This window comes from Amphiura filiformis, unplaced genomic scaffold (assembly GCF_039555335.1).
Source record: "Amphiura filiformis unplaced genomic scaffold, Afil_fr2py scaffold_108, whole genome shotgun sequence".
NCBI lineage: Eukaryota > Metazoa > Echinodermata > Ophiuroidea > Amphilepidida > Amphiuridae > Amphiura > Amphiura filiformis.
The window spans coordinates 226,986-249,913 of record NW_027305572.1 but is presented as its reverse complement, the minus strand read 5'-3'; the positions used below and the strand labels follow the sequence as shown (position 1 = coordinate 249,913).

Sequence of the window (22,928 nt, the reverse complement as noted above, 5' to 3'; positions counted from 1 at the left end):
AAATTGTGGAAACAACTACGACATTTTACACTCACTACTTTACGTTCTTTTGGAGTGGGTAAAAACAGTTTCGAAGAAAACATCATCGAAGAAGTCAGATACCTATCACAAGAGGTCATCCATCTGCAAGGGAAATCGTTTGATCCAAAATGTCTATTAACCAACGCTACAGCTAATGTAATATGCTGTGTTGTTTTTGGCAAACGTTTTGAATATCACGATTCTAGCTTCAGATTTTTGTTAGATTGTATAGAGGAATACCTACATGCGGCCGGGGCTGGTGGTTTGCAATTGTTTTTCCCTCTCACCAGATACATTCAGCCATCTATTCACAAACGTATGAATCACAGCATGGAAAGTATAGTCGGTTTTATTAGAGATGAAATCGAGAATCATCAGCAAGAACACGACGCGGAGAACATTGGTGATTATATCGACGTGTATCTTAACGAGAAACAAATAGCGAAAAAACAAAATCGAGAATTCGTCATTGATGATAACAACTTGGCGGCAACCATTACTGACCTGTTTATGGCAGGAACAGATGCCGCTGCTGAGACATTACGATGGGCAATCCTGTACATGATGGCCTATCCTGACATACAAGATCGTATTCAGCGCGAGTTAGATTCAGTGGTTGGCAGGAACCGTCTACCGAGGCTTGCCGATAAATCTGAACTGCCCTTCACATGTGCAACTCTCCTAGAGATTCAACGTACCGGATCCATCGCTCCTTTAGGGTTTATGCATCACAGTAAGGAAGACACAACCCTGGCTGGATACAAAGTTCCTAAAGGCAGTGTAGTTGTTTCCAATCTATGGAGCGTTCATCACGATTCTGAATTATGGGATAACCCTGACAAGTTCAACCCGGAGAGGTTTCTGGACGACCAAGGTGCTGTGAAGGAAATGGTCGAGTTGATTCCATTCTCTATAGGTAAGTTTTAAAACAAAACTACTTACGAGGATAAAGATCAAATGTGGATGTAGGTGCGCGATGCCCGGATGTGATGAATATTGATGCGCCATCGTGATTTATCATACAGGCTGTATACAATAATGGCGTTTCTTTTTCATGAGATGTCAACACCCGCACCATATTTGCTCCATAAGGAAAACCCTTTTGGATCATTAAATGTCCGAGGACCATGGTGTTTTTAAAGGGAGTAGCTGGTCGGTCTTAGGAAGTAATCGATATATTATAAAGAGTAAAACAAAAATACCACTACGCTGAAAGTAGGCCCACGTTAAGAGTGCTATTAGTTGACCTGTCGGGTATTTATTTTGTGTATTAAAAATAGTAGACAAAGTATAGGACTTGAATTAATAATTCGTGATGCTTCTGTCGATATGTCACAAGAAAATTATCAAAATAAATAATTTTGATCACAACACAAAAATGTGCGTACCTGGAATTTTCAGTCGACACTTCGACTTTCATCAGCAGACTGGCAACCCAATTTAGACTTAAGCGACCTTTCGGACACTTGACCCCAAAAATTGAGTCGTACACTCTAGGTAGCTTGTACCGGCCCCCGTCTCTGTTCAGCGATGGCTGGTTCACTCTGATATAGATGGCCTCCTTCACACCAGGCTCAAAACATCTGGGCTCCTTGTCCAGAATTTGAACTTTGTCCAAGTCTATGTGATGGCCGGGAATGTGAATGTGTTGGGAGACATCAGACGAGGTGGAGCTCAAGTGTCCGAAAGGTCACTGACCTCTAAATTGGGTTGCCAATCTGCTCATGAAAGTCGAAGTGTCGACTAAAAATTCCAGGTACGCAAGTTTTTGTGTTGTGATCAAAGGTTTAAAACACTAAATTATGTTTATTACCAACACAGATGAACTTTCATTCTAAATTATTTTGATAATAATCCGCAATGTTATAAGGCCCAACGATTACGAGCTAATCAAAGTAGAGTATTCTGTTATGATATTGATGATGATATATACTAGATTTACATCTTCTCTGCACAGAATGTCCAATCTAACAATGACTATTATATACATATAGTACATTCAACCCCTGGCCTTGGCTACACTGATGATGAAGAACCAATTGAAGATCAAATTTGACATTTCACCTTTATGTTATGCCCAGATGTTTCAACACATTAAATGAAAAACAACCATTGTTTTCTTAACTTTCATAATTTTTCATTAAACTCCCCGTCTTTCCTCGTCCAACGGTGAATTTTTGAGAGTTATGTCGAGGTGAGGGCATAGAATAATCAGATAAATCTGAATGTATAGCACGGTCTGTTGATGTCCCATCCTAATCAATCATTAATATATTGTGTTATTTCCATGGCAGGTCAACGGATTTGCATCGGTGATCATCTTGCTAAGATGGAGCTCTTCATCCTCTTCACACATCTCCTTCATCAGTTCAAATTCACTAAACCAGAAGACTCACCACCACTATCGTTTGAAGGAATCACTGGTATTGTTTTCTCTCCGCAACCATTCTTGACTCAGGCTACAGTACGCCAATAATATGAAAATCGTATTGTTGTGGAGAATCTCGTATCACCAGCTTGCACATCTCGGAGAGCTCATAGTACTTACCATCTCATTGACAGCCATCCACACCTTGAATTAAGCCATGCTTTGCGATAAAGCTTAAACTCGCTGTAAGGCTACTATTATTAAAGGGCGTGATCTCGGGGCGTGGTCCATCCTTTTTATGTTTTGTTGTCTACCTTACATTAAGGCCTATCATTAGAATAGTATGTTTCTAACATTTTGAGTTCCTGTTCTATGAGTCAGACCGACCCAGATTTCGTGTTTTGTGGATTTGTTTACCGTTTTTGAAAACAAATATTGAAACAATGTTGGCCTCATTTAGCCTCTACCAAAAAACGCCCTGTCCGTTCGTGGAACAGGGTGGATTTAGTTGCCCAAATAATAGACACAACTTTGTGATTATAATGTTGAAATATAAATGATTAGGCTCTTACTACTTTAAAAAAAATACGGCAAAATGTGGTACAAAAATCGTGTGTGTTTACATTTTTAAAAAAATCATAAAGATTATCATTTTTATACAAGTTTTAAAATTTTGTAAAATGTTGAAATTCAAAATAAATGGTTTAAGTGCTCGTTTAAAAATACACCAAGATTTTGGCCTGCTGTATATTGTACAAAAATTGATTTTGGTGTACATGTATAAAGAATCCAAAGATGTACATGAATGTGTGTATTGTACATTTTTATACAAGTTTTAAATTTTGTACTTATAATGTGGAGATTTGAATTGAATGGGTTATTGCTTTTTTATAAAAGTAAAACAGCACAAAAATTACAAAAATCATAAAGGTTATCATTTTTATACCAAGTTTTAAAATTGTGTAAATAATATTAAAATTCAAAATAAATGTGTTTATTACTAGTTTAAAAATGCACCAAGATCTGGGCCTACTGCATATTGTATAAACATTGCTTGTTGGTGTACATGCATAGATTGAAGGGAGGTTTACTTATCCTATACTCTGAGTCAATGGAGTCAAAATATGTAATTCATTCATGACACGATACTCAAAGTCTGTTTTGTATATAGTATTTCATAACATCATAACATGGAATGCGACAATATGTAGTAGATAAAGGGTGAGAAACAGACCATTACCATAGATAATCGGTGTCTTGTTGAGGTATGGTGAGCATGTAGTCGCTCAGAAGGCGAGACCCCGAAGGGGTCGAGCCTTCCGAGCGACTAACATGCGAACCATACCTCAACAAGACACCGATTATCATGGTGATGGTCTGTTTTGAACCGTTTATCTTACATATACGGCGAGCAAAAATAAACGAATTTGTTGTAAAAGTGTATTCATTTTCCAAAAAACAAAATGGAAAAAACTGATGTATTATTTTGTAAAAGTTGTGGGTTTTTCCCCAAAGTAAAAACACCTCGAGTAGTGTAATATTCTTCCCATGTGTCCTATCAATCAATCAATCAATCAATCTTTATTTCATTCAAAATACAACAATACAATAACAGCAAAACAACACATTTGAATGAGGAGATGCTCAGAAGGCCAAAAAGGCCTGAACGAGCACCCCCTTAACCTTAGCCTAAGTTTCTTAATTTGTCTAATAAAATACAATTACATACATACAAACACCCCCCCCCCCGACCCTCTTTCATACATTCATGTAGAACGAACTAAGCAGGAACAACATGATGACTAACGAACATGCAGAATATAAGTGCAAGACAAATTAGGATTTCATAACATTTGCTCACGTATATCGCACAAGAAAGCTGACATTTTGTGAATATAGTATAAATGCTAAGAGATCAGTTAATTTTAATCGATTTTTTTTTTAAAAGGAGAAAAATAAAAATAAGTAAATCCAAACTAAGAGGTATTAAGTGTACATTTCTATAAGGTTTGTTTTAATTTGGGATCTAAAGAGTTTTACTGATGTAGCCGTTTTGGCGCATCTGTCAATCGAATGCCATTTTCTTGGCCCGGCGGTTCTTATTGTTTTGTTAGCAAACTCTGTTTTTGTAAGACAGATCTTGTAATCTTCAGCGTTTCTTGTGTGATACCTGAGGTGATTCCTCTGCTCAACAAAATAACTATTGAAGGCCTTTGGTAACTGATTGGTATTATACTTGTACATAAAAGTGCTTAGTTCGAGATCATAACTATCATAAACATTAAGCAAATTGTAATTCTTGAAAATAGGGGCTGAGTGACTTAAAAGTGACTATTCGATATCATTCTAAGGGCTTTTTTTTTTTGAAGTTTGAAAAATTTTTCCAAATATTTTTGACAAGTATTTCCCCATGCTAAGATACCATAGTTTATGTAAGGAAGTATTAAAGTACAATATAGTGAATACATTATTCGCTCGGGGACAAAATGTTTCAGTTGGTTTATTACACCAACACCTCTAGATATATTCTTTGAGATGTTGGTAATATGAAATTTCCATGTTAAATTCTCATCAATTGTCACTCCAAGAAATTTGGTCTTATTCAACCTTTCCAGGATTACATTATCTAATATAATATTTTTAGTAACATTGTACAATACGCGTGATGTTTTGTGATTTGTACCAAGCACCATATAATTAGTCTTGCTTGCATTCACTGATAGCTTATTGGCCTTAAACCAATTATTTACTTCTTTTAATTCATTGTTGATAAGATCGTATTTGGACACAATGTCCTTATTAAGTTATCGTAGTATCATCGGCAAACAAGACAAATTTTAGAATGGTGGAAGTATTTATGATATCATTAACATACAAAATGAACAATAATGGGCCTAGGATGGAGCCTTGAGGTACTCCACATATTATATCTTTATATTCAGATTTACAAGAATTGTAATACACATACTGTTTTCTATTATGTAAGTAATCTTTAAACCATTTTAAAACGTTTCCTCTGAAACCATAATGTTCCAGTTTATGTAATAAAATACTATGGTCGATAGTGTCAAAGGCTTTTGACAAATCTAAGAAAATCCCAACAGTTGTCTCATTGTTTTCGACAGCATTACTAATTTTGTCAATAAATTCCAAGATAGCCATATAGGTAGAATGTTTAGATCTAAAGCCAAATTGCTTATCATTTAGAATTTCATATTTATCAATGTAATGTATGCATCTGTTGAACACAAGCCTTTCAAGTATTTTTGAAAAGCATGGCAGAACAGAAACTGGACGATAGTTTGAGAAAACTTCTGGATTTTCTTTCTTATAAATGGGAATTACCTTTGCGATCTTTAACTCATTTGGTACTACACCAGCAGTAATAGACAGGTTGAATATAATAGTTAATGGAATCGATATTTCCTTTGCAATCCTTTTTACCACGTAATTACCAATAGTATCGTGACCAGCACTCTTGTTTTGATTAAATGTATGTATTATTTTTATAACGTCTTCATTAACAATTGGTTTCATGTACATGCTACTGCTTAATGGGCTCTTTAAATAATCATAGTACTTCTTGCCATTTGTTGTAATCTTGGAAGCTAATTTAGGTCCGATGTTAACAAAATATTTATTAAATTCATTTGAAATTTTCTGGGGATCTGACACCGTTTCGCCTTTATCATTTTTGAATTTAGCTTGCATATTTCTTTTGTTGTTAAGTCCAATAATACTATTTATTGTTTTCCATGTTTTTTGTAGATTGTGTTTAACAGATTCAAATTTCTTTTTATAATACTCTCTTTTTGATTTTCGTATTAACGTGTTTAACTTATTTCTATATGTTTTGAATGACTCAAGCGTCTCATCACATGGCTTTTGTATATACCTCTTATACATCTTATTCTTAGTTTTTATACTTTTGAGAAGACCTCTACTTATCCAAGGAAATTTTGGTTCTTTTTTATTATTACTCTTGTATTTTGTCAAAGGCACACATTCATTATATACATTATTGAAACTATGTATAAACTTATTGTAACTATCATTTACATCTTCATTATCCAGTTCAGCATGCCAATTCACATTGGAAAGTTTTTGCTTCAAATTATTTATATTACAAGTATTATGATTCCTCTTATAAAAATAATTTCTTTCATCAGGCGATGTTTTTCTTACTGCCCGATTTTTGAGTACTATAGTTAATAGATGATCACTGACATCAGTAACTATTATTTCTGAGTTTACATCGTTGTGATTATTTGTAAGTATATTATCAATAATGGTTGCACTATGTTCAGTTATTCTAGTTGGTTTGTAAATTGTTGGCATGAACGAATATGAATAAACCAGATTAAGATACTCATGAGTTTGTTTGTGACAGTCATCCTTTAACAAGTCTATATTAAAATCCCCATTAGATAGCATTCCTTATTTTCTTTAGTTATTTGATCAAAAATAGGACCAATATCTTTGATGAAATGCTCAATTTTCGTATGTGCACGATAAATGGCACCTACTAACATATTTCGTGTATTTTCTCTTTCTATTTCTACAAAACAAGATTCAAAATTAGAGTTTGAAATACAAAGATCAGATCTCAATTTATATTTGATTGAAGTGGAAATATATAAACAAACACCCCTTTTTCTCTTTCTGTTCTGTTTGTATATTCCATATTATAACCATTTAAGTTGAAGTATTCGGATGGCGATTCTTTTAAGTGGGTTTCAGATAGGCCAATGATGTTAAATTCGTGATTTAAGGTCTTAATGTTTTCTTTCAATTTTTCAAAATTTTTCTTGATACTTCTAATGTTAACATTCAGTATGGAGAGTTCACTATTGGTATCAATATATTTTTGGCTGAATTCTTCCGGTGTTAAATAATTGCATTCTGGTATTTTGTTCATTTCAATAAATTCGTCATTTTTGTTATTATTTTGAAATCTAATTGGATTAAACATCATTTTATCATATTTGTCTATATTAATATCCGATACCTGGATTGTTTCTCCAGATTCATTCATAAGGTCATTATCGCCATCAGAATCCTCATCATTATCTATATTCACATCATTGATTTTGGAACATTTATTACATACATATTCATCTATTTTAAGTAACGAAATTTCCTTTCGACTGAGGTTCATACATTTCTTATGCACATAGTTTTTACATATTTTACATGAGAAAATTTGATGTTTCTTTTGCATGTTCTTTTTACAAACGATACATTTTTCTTTACCTGCCATTTACGTCTACACACATACAATCTTATAAAACAAATATAAATAATAAAAACAACAACAACAGTTATATATAAAATGTTATCAGTGAAAGAACCTTTTATGTCGTGAAGTTCTTTGCACGAGCAACTCAAATGAGTCTACAATAACGTATATAATGTAGGCGCATGCCCTTTTTTTACGAGAATAAATTATTTAAATATTGAAGGCCTACAGATACTTTTCTTTTAAAAATGATTTCATTGTCATCAAACAGCAATACACACTATTATAAATTAATACAATAGCTAGAATTCTTATAATAACTTGTCATGAAAGAAAATAAACTTTGTTAAACGAGTTTTCGATTTCATTCAAACAATCATGATCGTGTTTTTAGTTTATACCAGCTTTTTACACTTTTGGTTTAATCCATTGTCACCACCTTAATCATGTGTATTGCAGATCGAACATCGCCAATATTGAAATGAATTGGAAATCTACTTTGATTTTAGTGAATCAATATATCAATACAATCTTAACAAGCTAGTCTCAAATTATGTAGACATGAAACTACCTGCAAATATCGCCATTTTAGATTCAACATAGTATTGTACATGTTATAGTAAAACATTTTAATAGGTTCAATATCACTTCACTGTATGATTTTTAATGACACAAGTGCAATAAGTGAACTCATATTATATGAGTTTGTCCAGTCATTCGAGTTTATCAGTTTTTTGCCACTCAATTCTGTCATAGTCATCATCTGTTATTCTTCTCTTTCTGTTGCTGGTGTCAACAAGATCGGCGCCTTTTCTCCATAGTTTATTTAGATCTTCATAGCTAGTTACTGTCACTTTCTTTTGCGGTGACTTCTCATCTACTTGCATGAGACAAGTTACCTTTCCCTCCCAAGTCCATACATTCTTTATCCACGGGGCTTTTTGGGACAACTCTTTAGCTTTGCCCAGTAAGTGCTGTGTGAATGCTGTCAGGTGCTCTTGTATTCCCATTTTTTGTCCTTTCAGTTTTGTTCTCTGCCTCATTATTTTGCTGCGGGTGTTGTAGGTTGTTAATTTAACAATGATAGGCCTGGGTTTTCTACCCTGCTTCCCTAGGCGATGTGACCTGTCAATGTCAGTGTCGTTGATTGTAACCCCCAACTTGGTGGCAGTAAATGCCTTGATCAATTCATCAGTATTCTCTTTCTTTTCCTCGGGTATCCCTGTTACCAACAGACAATTCCTCCTCGAATATTGCATTTGCTTTTCAAGCTCCCGGCTTTTTTCTTCGATGTTAGAAAGAAGAAAAGTCAGTTGATCTTGTTGATCAGCACTATCTCTTTGTAATTTAGTGTTCATGCAACTCAAGTCGTGTATTTCTCCCTCCACTTGTTCAATTCTTCTCGTATGTTTCTCTTCAATGTTACTCATTTCTTGTTTCATTTGACAAGTCTGTTTATTGTTAGTTAGTGTCATTTCTTGAAATTTCTTCTCCATATTCTCTATCTGCGTTGCGTATTTCTCTTTCATCTCCTCCATATACTTCATTTGTCTTACCTCCATCTCTTTAATCTGCTTTGTGTGTTTGTCCAAACATTCCTCCATCATTAGTTTCATGTTGTCCTGCATCTCTTTGTCCCTCTCAGCCCAAGATGATTTAAAAAATGTCTTGAAATCCTCATTTGTAATGAGTTCTTGCACAAGTTTTGAAGTCATATTGAGTCAATATTGGCGTAGTACTGGTACTATAATCATGGTATAATGATGACGCATAATAATTAGCTGCAGTTTAGCTCAACGTTGTAGTTCCTGCGTGCGAGTCTATTTAATGACAAATGCAAGTGATTTAATCAAATCAATACAGAATTGATCTCAATTGACAATTGTATTTGAAGTGGTTTGGTAGGTTATTCACTTGCTTTAATCCGCTGGAGTTTATTCACCTTGTGACCATTGTTATTCAAATAATTAATGAATAATGCAAATTATATGGACTACAATCTGTTTCAACACCATGAAATTTATATCTTAGAAAAATGTGAGTATAAGCAGATATTTGAAAGACCTAGTAACGTTGTGTCCAATGGTGCTCCCCATTATGGGTAGGTCACAGTAAGACTTTGCACCCCCAGCCTCTTGACTTGTAATGAGTACCGCAGGTTAGTTTGCGAAGCTCCCCTGGTCGGGTAGTATCCCGGGGGTTCTTGCCTAGCAGCTAATTTGCATGGACCGTTGAGCGTTTTTGGGTTGGGCAAGGATAAAGGCAGATTCCTTCTAAAGACCAATGGCAAGTTTATATACATGTACTGAGTTTACATTCAACGAAACGGTTACTTTTTATTTATGAATATTTACTTCGTTATGCTAATTAAAATTTAATTACTGTTATACGGACTGCAGGAACCCTCTATAATTTTCTCTTTTTGCATTTAAATCGAGCTGTAAATGCATTTTTGCCAAATAATAGTAACCAACTCAGATTCTACTTGTATGTTGTGATCCTTTCCATAGTGTTTCTAGAATGTCCATGGTATTCCTTTTGTTTAGCTCGCTGCCCGAGACCGTTATCTTGAGCTATTGTGTTGATAATGGTCTCTGGGCAGCTAGCTACCTCCATTACTCTAGGTAATGGTCGAGGCAACGAACCTCAAACAAAAGGAATACAATGGATAATCTGTGAATAGAAAAGGGCTAGACGTATATATCAGAATATAAAGCTGCTTAATATGTATAAAATAAATATATAATAAGAATAATAAATATATATAATAAGCATATGTACCGGGTGTCCCAAAAACAGGTTTAGGGTAGATTTTTGAAAATAACCTAAGTTAATGTTAACAAAATAATATAAATATCCTTTTTATGACATAATCTATGTACCCTCTACTAGTACTCCAGTGAATGTCAAGTTCACAACCTACGTACTTAGTCCGCATTCCAAACATTCCTGACCAAGCTCTTTACGTGACACAATGCAACACGAGGTTCACTATACCACCGACACAGCCACCGTACATTTGGCGGGGGCACTTAAGTAGACCCAGTCGTAGCATGCAGATGCAATATTTTATTATGATAAACAACGAATAAAACTGGTTCAGTTTTTTTGAGAGTTCAGTCAGAAATGTAAAAACAAACAAGCAGCGATTTCAAGTCAACACATTCCAAGCAAGGCCTAAATGCAACAGATTGTTATTCATTTTACTATGATGATTTTTACTATTCATTTTACTATGATAGGTCTACAGCGTGCAAAACTGCTTTCATCAAAAGCGTGTTCTTATATAATGAGCATCTTCCTCTATTTGTGACCGTCCACGGCGAATGAGCCGTAAATTCCTCCCCCGGCCAATTTTGTTTTATTTCGTGTTTAAAAAATAAACATCATAAACTTAAAATTGGTATATCATTTGACTTCAAACGATATCCAGAAGCAGGGTTATGGTTTGTTAAACTTTGCTCCTTCAACAAAATTATAGCTTTTTTCGTTTTTACATGTGTCTCTTTTTCCACATTGTTGGCAATAAATATCAAACAGTCATAATTGGCGGTCATTTCAAATCATCCCCAAGTCAACGAGGTTTAAGAAAGTTCTCTCATTGTTAATTGTTGGTTATGCATACCTGTACAAAATACAATGCCTGGTAACCCACCACTTGAACAGGATTTAGCAATATAAGCAAACAAAGACCAGAGCTATTAAAAGTTCTATAGCCATCTAAGGTAGAAGCTTATTATCCACTTCAACAATAGGATTATTGATTAGTTTTTGACTATCGAAATGAGACGGATGTCGGTCCAGCTTAAGTTACCGATGAATATGACCTTCGTACATACACCGTAACTCAGAATACAATTTAGGAAATTTACGGCTCATTTGTGCTGCCGGGTCACATTTGTTACCACCAAGAGTCAAGAAGCTCTAAAACTGATTTATTTTCAGTGTGCAATATTTAATCTTTCAATGGATTTTTTTTGCTCAATGAAAAATAAGAGACACATAAAAAGTAATAAAGAAAAAAGTACTTGTGTTCAACATTCGTTGTGCGATATTTTGATGGTTAGCTACTCTTGACACCCTGTCATCTTGTGCTCATACGTTAGGTTGCGTTTAAGCTACGGAATCGAAACTTGGCAAACAGTTACAAGAAGGATGAATAAATAATAATACTATCAATAAATGACATTGTTTTGTTGTACCATCACAAAATGCGGTTTATTTTCTACATGTAACCTTTTTATGGGACACCTTGTATAAGCATAAGCATAAATTAATATATCAAATCTTTTCTAAGAATTTAAGTTCATGAATGAGCATAATTATTCTGTTTAGAAGTTACATGACTTTAAAGGAAGTGAGTGTGTAAATATATCGATCTTCATTTGAATGACAATACTTTATAGCTCGCAGATGCAACAACCTACAGCTCTCAGATTACCAGATCAGTAAGTTCACCTAGGCTCCTTTTTATAACACAGCAATTACAATAATATTGGCTATTTTATTAACATTTTTTTTAATAGCACATGTCTCGTTTTTATTATAGTAGTTTGTTCATACCCGATATGATGTTCACTTTAAATCGTCGGTCGCCACTCATAATGGCGTAAATTAAGGACAAAATACGTTTCCGAGAAAATAAAAATTTAAAGGATACGCTATTAATAACGGGGGTCGACACTCCTCCACAGATATCTCTCAGTGACCAGATTCCACTTGAAATTGAAGTTAATAGTTAAAAAAAGAACAACTATAATAGGACATAGATAGCTCTAAATATTTACGTCACTACATGAAACGCAAAATTTGGAAATATCACCCTACGTCACTATGTGTTGCCACCGACGAACTATAATGTATAGATATAACCATGTTTTGCGTTGACTGTTACGCCAGTAAACAAACACATGTTTTTAAACGTTGTAAATGTGGTAAAGGTATTTTGGTTTGAGTTTGAAGTTTTATAACATTTATATATGGAATTATATAGAGGTCATGCAATGTTTTTAAAACATTTGATATGAAACAGTTTAACCCAACAAAACATCTTCTTTTTATTCAGCAATGTTGCAATACATTGTGTGTGATGACGTTTAATATCGGAAAGCATTTGGATTGCTACAACCCACTCGTAGTCCGTGTTACAAACAGTGACTCCCCAGTAAACACAAAACTTTTTACAAATGTTTTTAAAACACTTCTTATAGTTTGGTTTTTGGTTTCGGTAAAACCTTTTAATAACATTATATTTTTAAATTGTTTTAAAGCACAATACAGCAAATATTTCAAAATATATATTATGTAAACATTTGTTGCCAAATATTTCGTCAACACTTAAATAACTTTTTAATTTATGAACATTTTACAATTTCTCTAACCTTATGCGAATAATGTCGAAACATTTTGTTTTTTTTTCAAAAATATGTTTTAAATGTTTGTGGTGAATACTTTATAATCCATTAATTGTGTGTGACAGGAACAAACTAACTAAAAAGGAATGAAAAACAACGCTTGGGTTGAAGCACATTTCCACCAAAAACGCTCGTCACATGCCTACCACTTGCAGGAGGTATACTTAATTTTCTTTCATTACTGAAATATTGGAGAATCACTTAGTAGTCGTAGCTCTCAAATACTATTTGTTCTGTTCAATTTGCTTGTTTTAATACAAGATATGTTTAGTTAACAGCAAAAGGGTAAAATCACAATTGTGCTACTTTTACTAGGGAAGATCAAAAGAACTGTACATGTAAATCATTGATAGCATCAAGTTTATCAAGTTCCCTCGTGAAATCAAAAGACCGCATCAATTATACAACAATAAAAATAGTTTTTACTGTTTTATCATGATACAGGTATTATATGATTCTCTTTTTCCACCTAAAGCAGGTTAGAGAAATAGATATTTCACATTCTTCTGTAAAATTAAATACATGCGCATGTCAATGATTTTATCATGGTAAATACTGTTTTCTTTGTCACTCAAGGCATGTTAAAAGACAAACAAATATTGCAAACTTATAGGTTAATGAACGCGTATTATTTGTTGGGAGAGAAATTAGACAAAATAATGCATGCGCGCTGATGTTGATGCGTCTTATGCACGAGGCCCGAAGGGGGAGTGCATTAGACGCTATCATTGATTTACTTGTGTAGTCCAATTCCTTAGTAAAAATGGCACAATTGTGATTTTAACCTTTCGTTGTTAACTAAACATATCTCGAGATTAAAAGAAGCAAATTGAAAAGAACAAACGGCATTCGAGAGCTAAGAATGCGCCCTTGACGTTGATGTACGCATCATGTCACATTGTTATTCTCTAATGGCCATAGAGAGCGCTTTTCACTTACACAATTGTTTTTTCAGACAGGCTGTATATGGCACCAACACGTCCAACCCGTCTCTCCCAAAATCCCCGTATAGGATATATATGCACTCATCCCATAACGAATACCCATACACCCAACACACCCCGACTCACCCCACCGCTATAGAACACACCCATAAACAAGCACACGCAAAATGAAACCGTTTTATAGCATTGGGAAACATTAATCATATCTACATCTCTGTGTCTGTTATTTGGGCTTCAGGGTAGACTGACTGTAAGTTTACTTTAGCACAAGAACTTTGAAAATTAAATAAAATCCATGTGGCAAACTCACCACACACAAACTAACTGCTTTGTGCAGAATAGCAGGTCAATGTAATATATTTACCATACGTGCTCACAACCCGTGAAAATTGCGCCAAGCATATTTGTGACGAAATTGCCCGCGTTTTAGGTAAAACATTAAGTTCATGTGCCAAATTACTTTGTATAAGACATGTACATGCAGATAGCGTATTACACATTGCTTCCACAGTGATCGAGTGGACATGTACATGAAGACAGCGTATTACATATTGATCGAGCACACAGAGATTTTAACATAAACATTGAAACATGGCTGCCTTCTTCGACTTTCAGACTGTCCTTTTTTGTGTCGCTATGTTTGTAATTATGATCTGGTGGTTGCGAAGACCTAAAAACCTGCCACCAGGACCGATTGGCCTACCATTTGTTGGATATCTACTCAATTTTGCGTTGTCTTGCTACTGGACTGGACTGGCATCCCATGAGTTACTGGCCAAGCTAGCTCACAAGTATGGCCCAGTTTTCAGCATATACATAGGTGGAACATTAGTGGTTGTTCTAGATAAGTACGAAGTCGTGAAAGAAGCGTTCCAGAATCCGTACTTAAATGACAGGCCTAAGATGGCTGTTTATAAGGAAGTTGGCCTAAGTGAAGGTGAGTCATTTTATATCCTTGTTGTTGGTCCCGAAACCAATCACAAAACCAAAGAAGAAACAGCTTTGACATTAACATTAACACTGTGCTAAGTAGGATTTGAGTAAAAATCAAAAGAGATAAATGTTTTCCAAGTGAATGTGTTTTTTTTTTGATAGGGCAATGGTCAGAAAGACAAACGGAGCTGAATACGGCTTTGCCGGGATTTGACAGATGAAATAATAGAATAAACAATGACCCATAATTACCTCTGTGTGAAAGTTTAAACTGTTGAAATGGCTGAAAATGCACTTCAAGTCACATTTGGTAAAAAATACAACCATTTAGGGTGCGTTTTGTCTCGAAACGGCTCCATTAAGACGCATTATTTTAGCAAAAATCATACCTATTGTATGAATTATATCTTCTTATTGCCCACCAATCAAAATAATTATATTCTTATTGGGTTAATTTTAAAACTCTGGTTAAGCGAGATTTGTTATTGTTGCCAAAAAACTAGCCGTGTATTTGATAGATTCTTATTCACATGTTCTATCACACAGAGGTATAGTATGGGCCGAAGTCCGCTTAAAGAGGTCAAAGATTTCCCACGAATAGCCCCGTTGTCTTTTAACAGACGTGAGCTTTGGGACTGTGCAATAATTTTGAGACCGGGGGGGGGAGGAATCTCCAAACGGATCGCCAAAAATCGCTTTTCCCGTTCGTTTAACGACATTAGAGAGATTGCGAAGAGGCGTTCACTGGAAACGCCATACGGGTTACCTGTTACGGCATTGTGCGGGCGGACCTCATAATGCCGTTCGCCTCGAAACTTAACTACAATAAATTTATGGTGGCGCTATGCTGAAACAAATATATCTATAGATGCCCTGCATGCTTTTATCGATTGGCTCCAAACAAAGGATTTTAACCGGTGTCCTTCACCGTAATCATGGCCCAGTCCAGTCCATTCAATCAAATGTTGTCATCAACCGTAGTGCATTTGCTTTGTGTGTGAGACTAAATGTCGCGGTGGATTGGATCATGCTTTTGTTGAATGCATTTGAGTACATGTAGTCCGTCATATTCACTGTATGATACGTTATATCAGAGAAGATGAGAAAAGAGGAGATCGCTCGAACATATAATCCGATTACCCACAGTTAACCTCTATTCACTTTTCTTTGTTTGGGGTACTTAAAACACCACTTGAAACTTCCTTTGTGGTAATCTGTTCATCCGCCACACGCTCGTCTGATTTGGTAGTTCTCTCTAGTGGAGAAAATATTCCACACACGGAAGTACATCGTTGAAGTCCCAATTTTGCAGTCAAATCATGCTTTTTTTGTTAACAAAAAATAATACTAACCAGGGTGACCATGATTTTTAAACGAGTGAAAAAGCATTATATATATCGCAACTCCCATTAAAAAAATCAAAAATTGTTAAGTTATGGAAAGTCAAGCATAATTAATTTTCCAGTCAAATTAATATAAGGTCAAAGGAAAACAAATTTAAATGATAACTATTTGAATATTTACGGCAGTTTACGGAAACATAAAACCAGTGTAATCAGTAATTCAAACTCGTGTCAGTTTCTCCATATACTCCCGTTTTGTGTCCAAACGTGTCCAAAAATGTTATTTGGATCCAAAATGAGGGTCTTTTTCACAGGGATCTCGGGTCAAACTTAGCAGCCAGTCATGCCAAACAATACAGAAATTATATTTCGCGGTCAACTGACGTAACAAATTGATATCCGGGCATGCGTCGTTTAGAGCTAGACAGTCGTGACTCGCAAAGCCACTTATCGTATTAGTTGATCAATCGGATTAGATCATTGTTTCCATCAATAGGCGGATGCACACATTATTTATTTGATGTGGGCAGCGAGCGACCTCCTCTTTTATCATCTTCTCTGGTTATATGCACAACCTCAATAAAGAGATATGAATCACCATTTCACCCTTGGGTGTATGGAACCCACATTTGTATTGGTATGAAATACGATTGGCTGAATTCAGTCCAGTTTAGATCATAGTTTGGTGTCGGATGGCGAAGGGAGTATGATCAGTAAAAAACAGAGTTTATACAGTTTGTACGAATTTGTGCCAATTTAAATCCACTGGCTTTGTGTTGTGTTCGTTTCGATCGTGGTTCCGTGATAGATACAGACTTTAAGGTACATATTTCGAGGTGCATAACAGACACCAAATTTGTGTCATAACAAACACCAAATTGGTGTCGATGACCTGACATGCATGCATTCTTTTGTGATGGTCTTTCAATTTGTACCGAGTGTCCTTGGCAGACTTGACTATGCTTCAGTGGTCATGAAAGGATTCAATAGATAACCTCTGCCCCACTAATCCCCAGCTATTGTCTGAAATTGCACCTCGGAAGATATATTATAACAACTCAGTCCCTCAAATGATAGTCATATAACGACCAAAAGATAAATGACTGACTATCATTGAGGACTGAGTTCCGCAGTCTAGTTCCGTGAGTAAACCAGTTAACTTGGCATCGATCGATTTTGACATCACACTACGACGGCAAATAATTATACAATCTTATTTCATTAATTATTTAATTAATTTTCATTAATACATGAAAGAAATCAGGTGTTGTAAAATTTCCCCCAAATCCGCCTTTTTTGTTAATATTATACATTTCTAAAGAAGAAATTTTTAGGATTTTTTAGAGAAGTGATGATTGTTGATCATTTCTATTTTCAAGTTTTTATGTATTTTCCGGTCATTTCCTGTAAACCTAATAAAGATATTCTGATAATTGACAACATTTTCTTTCACAAATGATAGAGGCTGAAAGTGACAACAAGCGACGAAAATTGTAATTTATCATTGAACTTCAGTCATATTTTATCTGAAATCTGACTGGATGACAGGGCCTGCATGTATGATATGCATGGTACGATGACATGCAATCACTGACCTATCCCTAAAAGTAGTTGCGTGTATCACACCCGTTCCGGGTTCAAACCCCATTGTAGTATTCTATTGTTAAGCGGCTAAATAGGGTGATTCATCATTTACTTTGAATGAGCGGTCTCACACATAGTTTGTTTGTGGATAGCTGGATCAACCTCCTCTTCCTTACATCTTCTCTGAGCAAACTCTCTGTTTGTGAAACCATCTTCTTTTTACCGTGCTGATTATTACACTACTTATCCATGGATCAATTAATTTATTTGTACTTTGTTCAATTACATTTTTCTTCTATCTATAAATATCCTTCATTAAATACTTTTATTACTTTAATTTTATTTATTTATACTTCATATTTATTATTGATTTACTACTATTATTATTCTTATATCATTTTCAACTCTAGACATGATATATTCAGTATCGAAGTTACGTAATGTTACTATGTCAACGGGATCACGCGCTTGAGTTATGAACCACGATCGAAACAATCACCACACAAAGTATATATGGCACTTGAAGGCATATCAAAATAGCGTGATCCGGTAACCAAGAGAATTACGTAACCACTTCGATGCTGAATTGCGTGCTCCAGTTCTATTTGTTCATGATTGAGTGAACGGGTGAATCTTTTTCTTCTGTTCATCATTGCTCTTTTTCATGCTTTTTTACTGCTTCGTGCATCATGCATCGATTATGACTCGTCGTCACAACGAATTCCCCCGGAACACTGATCGAAAAGAAAGACATAGAGATAGATATGTTGCGGTCTTGTAAGACCGCGAAGTCCAGTCGTGACCTTGAAATGACCTCTGATGACCTTGAAATGGTTTTGGTCAAAATTGTCTTTTTGTGAAAAAAAATATAGGCACTAAGTTTAATGACAATATAATAAAAACAATTTGATCTTGACTTGACCTCTGATGACCTTAAAATGACCTCCATCGTGTTTTGAATCGTATCAGCATCACATAATACTAATTTCATTCAAATTGGATAAACTTTTAGAATTTCCCCCAAAACTGACCCCTCCCCATGTTTAAGCCAACTGCAGCCCTATGCACATGATGCCATTGTTCTGATAATCACAGCACTTAATATGCAGCAAAAGGGAATTTCAAAGTTGTTTTCAGTAATAAACTATGTTTGACCCCTACATGATCTTGAACTCAAAATCTGTTACAATATAGACACCAGCTAATGTCAATGCTTATGTGTCAGTAGCACCTCTGTATACCATGTAATCTGCGGGAAAAGAAGACTTTTGGAGCTCTTTGTTATGTACTGGAATTACACCCTTAATGACCTTTGACCTCAAATCTGTGCTTACCCTAAAGGCTCCTGCTATAGCCAAATCTCAATCCCATAAGCAAAACACTTTGACAGCTGTTTAACATGTTTAAAACAATGAAAAAGCAAGGCGAAAAATGGCGTTGCATGAACTTCTGTCCCCCGTCCAAAAATAAAATTCAACGGCAAATTTGCCGTAACACGACTCGATCTTGCCTAAAACGCCTCTTCGCAAGATGATTTTTGGACGGCATTTTCCACACGCAAATGAATAGGTTATCTTCCCGTTCGAATTCGCGTCGGAAAAATCGAAATTTATTCACTTCTTCTGGTCTATACTAGGTCAAATTGTAACCCTCAAAATGGATTTTATTACACGTCGGACTCTACTTGCTCCATTAGGATACTTTGATTCGCTTCATAACAAGACAAACATAACATTTTTCTGCATTTTATAATGCGTCTTTTTGTCATTTTGGAACGTCATTTTTTGCTACCAACCGCAACGTAATCGCCTTACGGTAATTCCACGATTGACCAATTCACAATAGATTTCACCCTCTAGAAGGCACACTAACCTATTTTTGACTAATGTAGTTTGCCGTTGGCGTTCCCGTATCACGTTTCACGTAAATGTCGCAATCTCTCTATTGCTGTACAATGCCCGGCCCGTATTGAACGGAAAATATTTGTTTTTTCGTTCCGTTTCAGAAAAAAAGGAAACAAAATATATTTCCCCTTGCAATACGTACATTTCAAATGAATATAAAAGTTTGGGTTAAAAATGGAGAGGAAAAACACCTTCCGATACCGGATTTTGAACCGGGTATCTCTCGGGTAAAACACAACGCGCTATTCGATTGAGCCCACCTCGTCCATCTTGAAATTGTATAACTATATACGGCGTACCGTCTCCTCAGCAGTTAGTGTGGTTCGCTTTTTTTCACAGAATGTGTATGACGCGAAACCAAAGTAGCTATTGAAGAGACTGATGATTCGCAATTAATTCCGTCCCCAGAATTCCGAAGAAGTTTTAGTATTTACAAACTGGTAGCCTTAAAAAACCGCCGTGATTCATGATTTCTCCGGAAATACATCGACTTGGAGCGTCAAATTTCAGGATAGTAATGAGAAAAATAGTATCTATCATGTGATACCAAAACCTCATCAACAATGAAAAATATCGGGGGGATGATGCTGTCGATCGGGTCACGGACCTTTAAGCGTTTCCGTAAGGTTTGCTAAACCTTTTTAGAGCGTTTTATTTCAAAGGCGCCCCTAGAAGCCAAAATCACTTCCCCCTTCTCTCGGCTTGCCAAATATTGGTACCCCCACCCCTTTCGGCAGCCCAAAAATGCCCCCCCCACTTTAACCACCCGGGCTCGAACTTATTGCACAGCCCAAAGAGTATTAAAGAAAACATATTCAATTTAAGTCAAGACCCATTGACTCAATATAAGTGTTATTTTGTATACCACGTGTGGCCAAAAAAATAACGTCTCACGATTTGTTTTCTCCGCTTTTTTACACTTGGGATAGGTGTAGCTCAAGCTTCGGGGAAATGTTGGAAACAACTACGACAATTTACACTAACCACTTTGCGTTCTTTCGGAGTCGGTAATAACAGTTTCGAAGAAAATATCATCGAAGAGTTCAAATACCTATCACAAGAGGTTATCCATCTGCAAGGGAAATCGTTTGATCCAAAATGTCTATTAACCAACGCTACAGCTAATATAATATGCTGTGTTGTTTTTGGCAAACGTTTCGAGTATCACGATTCCAACTTCAGATTTGTGTTACATTGTATGGAGGAATATCTACAGTTGGCCGGATCTGGCGGCTTGCAATTATTTTTCCCTCTCGCCAGATACGTTCAGCCATCTATTCATAATCGTATGATAAACAACCTAGAAAGTTTAGTCGGTTATATAAAAAAAGGAAATCGAGAACCATCAACAAAAATTTGACTCGGAGAATCTTCATGATTATATAGATGTGTATCTGAACGAGATACAAATAGCCAAAAAACATAATCGGGAATCATTCATTGATAACAAAAGCTTGGCAACCACCACTAGGCCTAATGACTTTTCAATAGGCGGGACAGATACCACTGCCACTACGTTACGTTGGGCAATCCTATTCATGATTGAACTTATTTATCCTGAACTACAAGATCGTATTCAACGCGAGTTAGATTCAGTGGTTGGCAGAAATCGTCTACCAAGACTTGCTGATAAAACTGGACTACCCTTCACATGTGCAACACTTCTAGAGATTCAACGTGCCGGATCCATTGGTCCATTAGGGTTTATGCATTACAGCAAGGAAGACACCGCCCTGGCAGGATACAAAGTTCCTAAAGGTAGTATAGTTGTTTCTAATCTGTGGAGCGTTCATCACGATTCTGAACTATGGGATAACCCTGATGAGTTCAAACCTGAGAGGTTTCTAGACGACCAAGGCGCTGTGAGGGAAAGGGACGAGTTGATTCCATTCTCTGTAGGTAAGATTGTGATGGATATTGATGCGCCATTGGGCTTCATAGTACAGACTGCATACAATAAAAGCGTTTTGTTTTTCATTACATATCAACACCCGCACCATATGTGCCCCGTGATTTAAACTCTTTTGGATCATTGAAGGTCAGAGGACCATATTAATGAATTTAGAGGGAGTAGCTGGTTAGGTCGTTGGAGATAATCGATATATTATAAAGAGTAAGACAAAAACTACCCCTTCGAATTTGTTTATATATTTAAAAAAAAGCATTTCTTCGATTGAAAATATTTTTTGACATGCATCATCTACAGACTTATAGCCTAATTTTATATGTCCAGTGGTTATAACCTAACATGTGTTATAATGTATTAGTAATCACACATGAACGGAGGGATTGCTGATATCAAAAGTACCAAAAATAAATATTTTTTACAGGGAGTTGGTCAAGCAGAATAAGTTTGAATTCTAATCTAACAGTGGCAATAACTATATTCAAATAGTACATTCAACCACTAACCCTGTCTAGACTGATGATGACGTAACAACTGAAGATCAAAGTTGACATTTATTCTTTAAAATATGCCTAGACTTTTGGATACAATTAATGAAATTGTTTTCTTTGGGCTTTCAGCTACAATAATAAGAAGTGCACTTAAGTTCAATATTAAACTCCCCGTCTTTCCTTGTCCCTGCGAATTATCGAGAGTTATGTCCAGGTGGACGGTTTGGAATAATTAGATAAATTGGAATGTATACCACGATCTGTTGATGTCCCATCCTAAATTGATCATTATATTATTATGTTATTTCTATGACAGGTCGCCGGATTTGCATTGGTGATCATCTTGCTAAGATGGAGCTCTTCATCTTTTTCACACATCTCCTTCGCCAGTTCAAATTCACTTAAACCAGAAGACTCACCAGCTCTATCGTTTGAAGGAATCACTGGCATCGTTTTCTCTCCGCAACCGTTTCTGACTCAGGTTACAGTACGCCAATAGTACCAAAGTCGTATTGTTTGAGAGTACTTCGTATCACCATCTTTGCACATCGCGGAGGGCTCTGACTTACTGTCACCTTAACAACCATCCACACATAGAGCGATGCTTTGCCATAACATTTAAAATTTTTGGAAAGAAGGAGGAAAGAAAGAAAGAATAAGAAGAGACAACTTCTTTTCTCGGGTGCGGTTTTGAACCCCGACCCTTCGGGTACCACGCCCGTGCACTGGCCTACCTTGCCACGGGGGAGTAGCTTGCCCGACCAAGCTTTCTGTCGCAAAA

At 35.8% G+C, this 22,928-nt stretch overlaps 2 protein-coding genes across 2 annotated transcripts; both read left to right on the top strand.

Moving 5' to 3' along the window:
- The first annotated feature begins 205 nt into the window (after positions 1-205).
- LOC140144976 (cytochrome P450 2U1-like) lies at positions 206-10,339 on the top strand. Its single transcript, XM_072166768.1, has 3 exons — positions 206-937; positions 2,316-3,941; positions 9,434-10,339. Exons 1-2 carry the CDS (start codon positions 340-342, stop codon positions 2,495-2,497), a joined length of 780 nt encoding a protein of 259 aa, XP_072022869.1. The 5' UTR covers positions 206-339; the 3' UTR covers positions 2,498-3,941; positions 9,434-10,339.
- A 10,742-nt stretch (positions 10,340-21,081) lies between these two features.
- LOC140144977 (cytochrome P450 2U1-like) lies at positions 21,082-22,604 on the top strand. The gene is made up of 2 exons (XM_072166770.1): positions 21,082-21,649; positions 22,464-22,604. The coding sequence occupies exons 1-2, from the start codon at positions 21,289-21,291 to the stop codon at positions 22,550-22,552; spliced, it is 450 nt and encodes a 149-aa protein (XP_072022871.1). The 5' UTR covers positions 21,082-21,288; the 3' UTR covers positions 22,553-22,604.
- Positions 22,605-22,928: the final 324 nt, after the last annotated feature.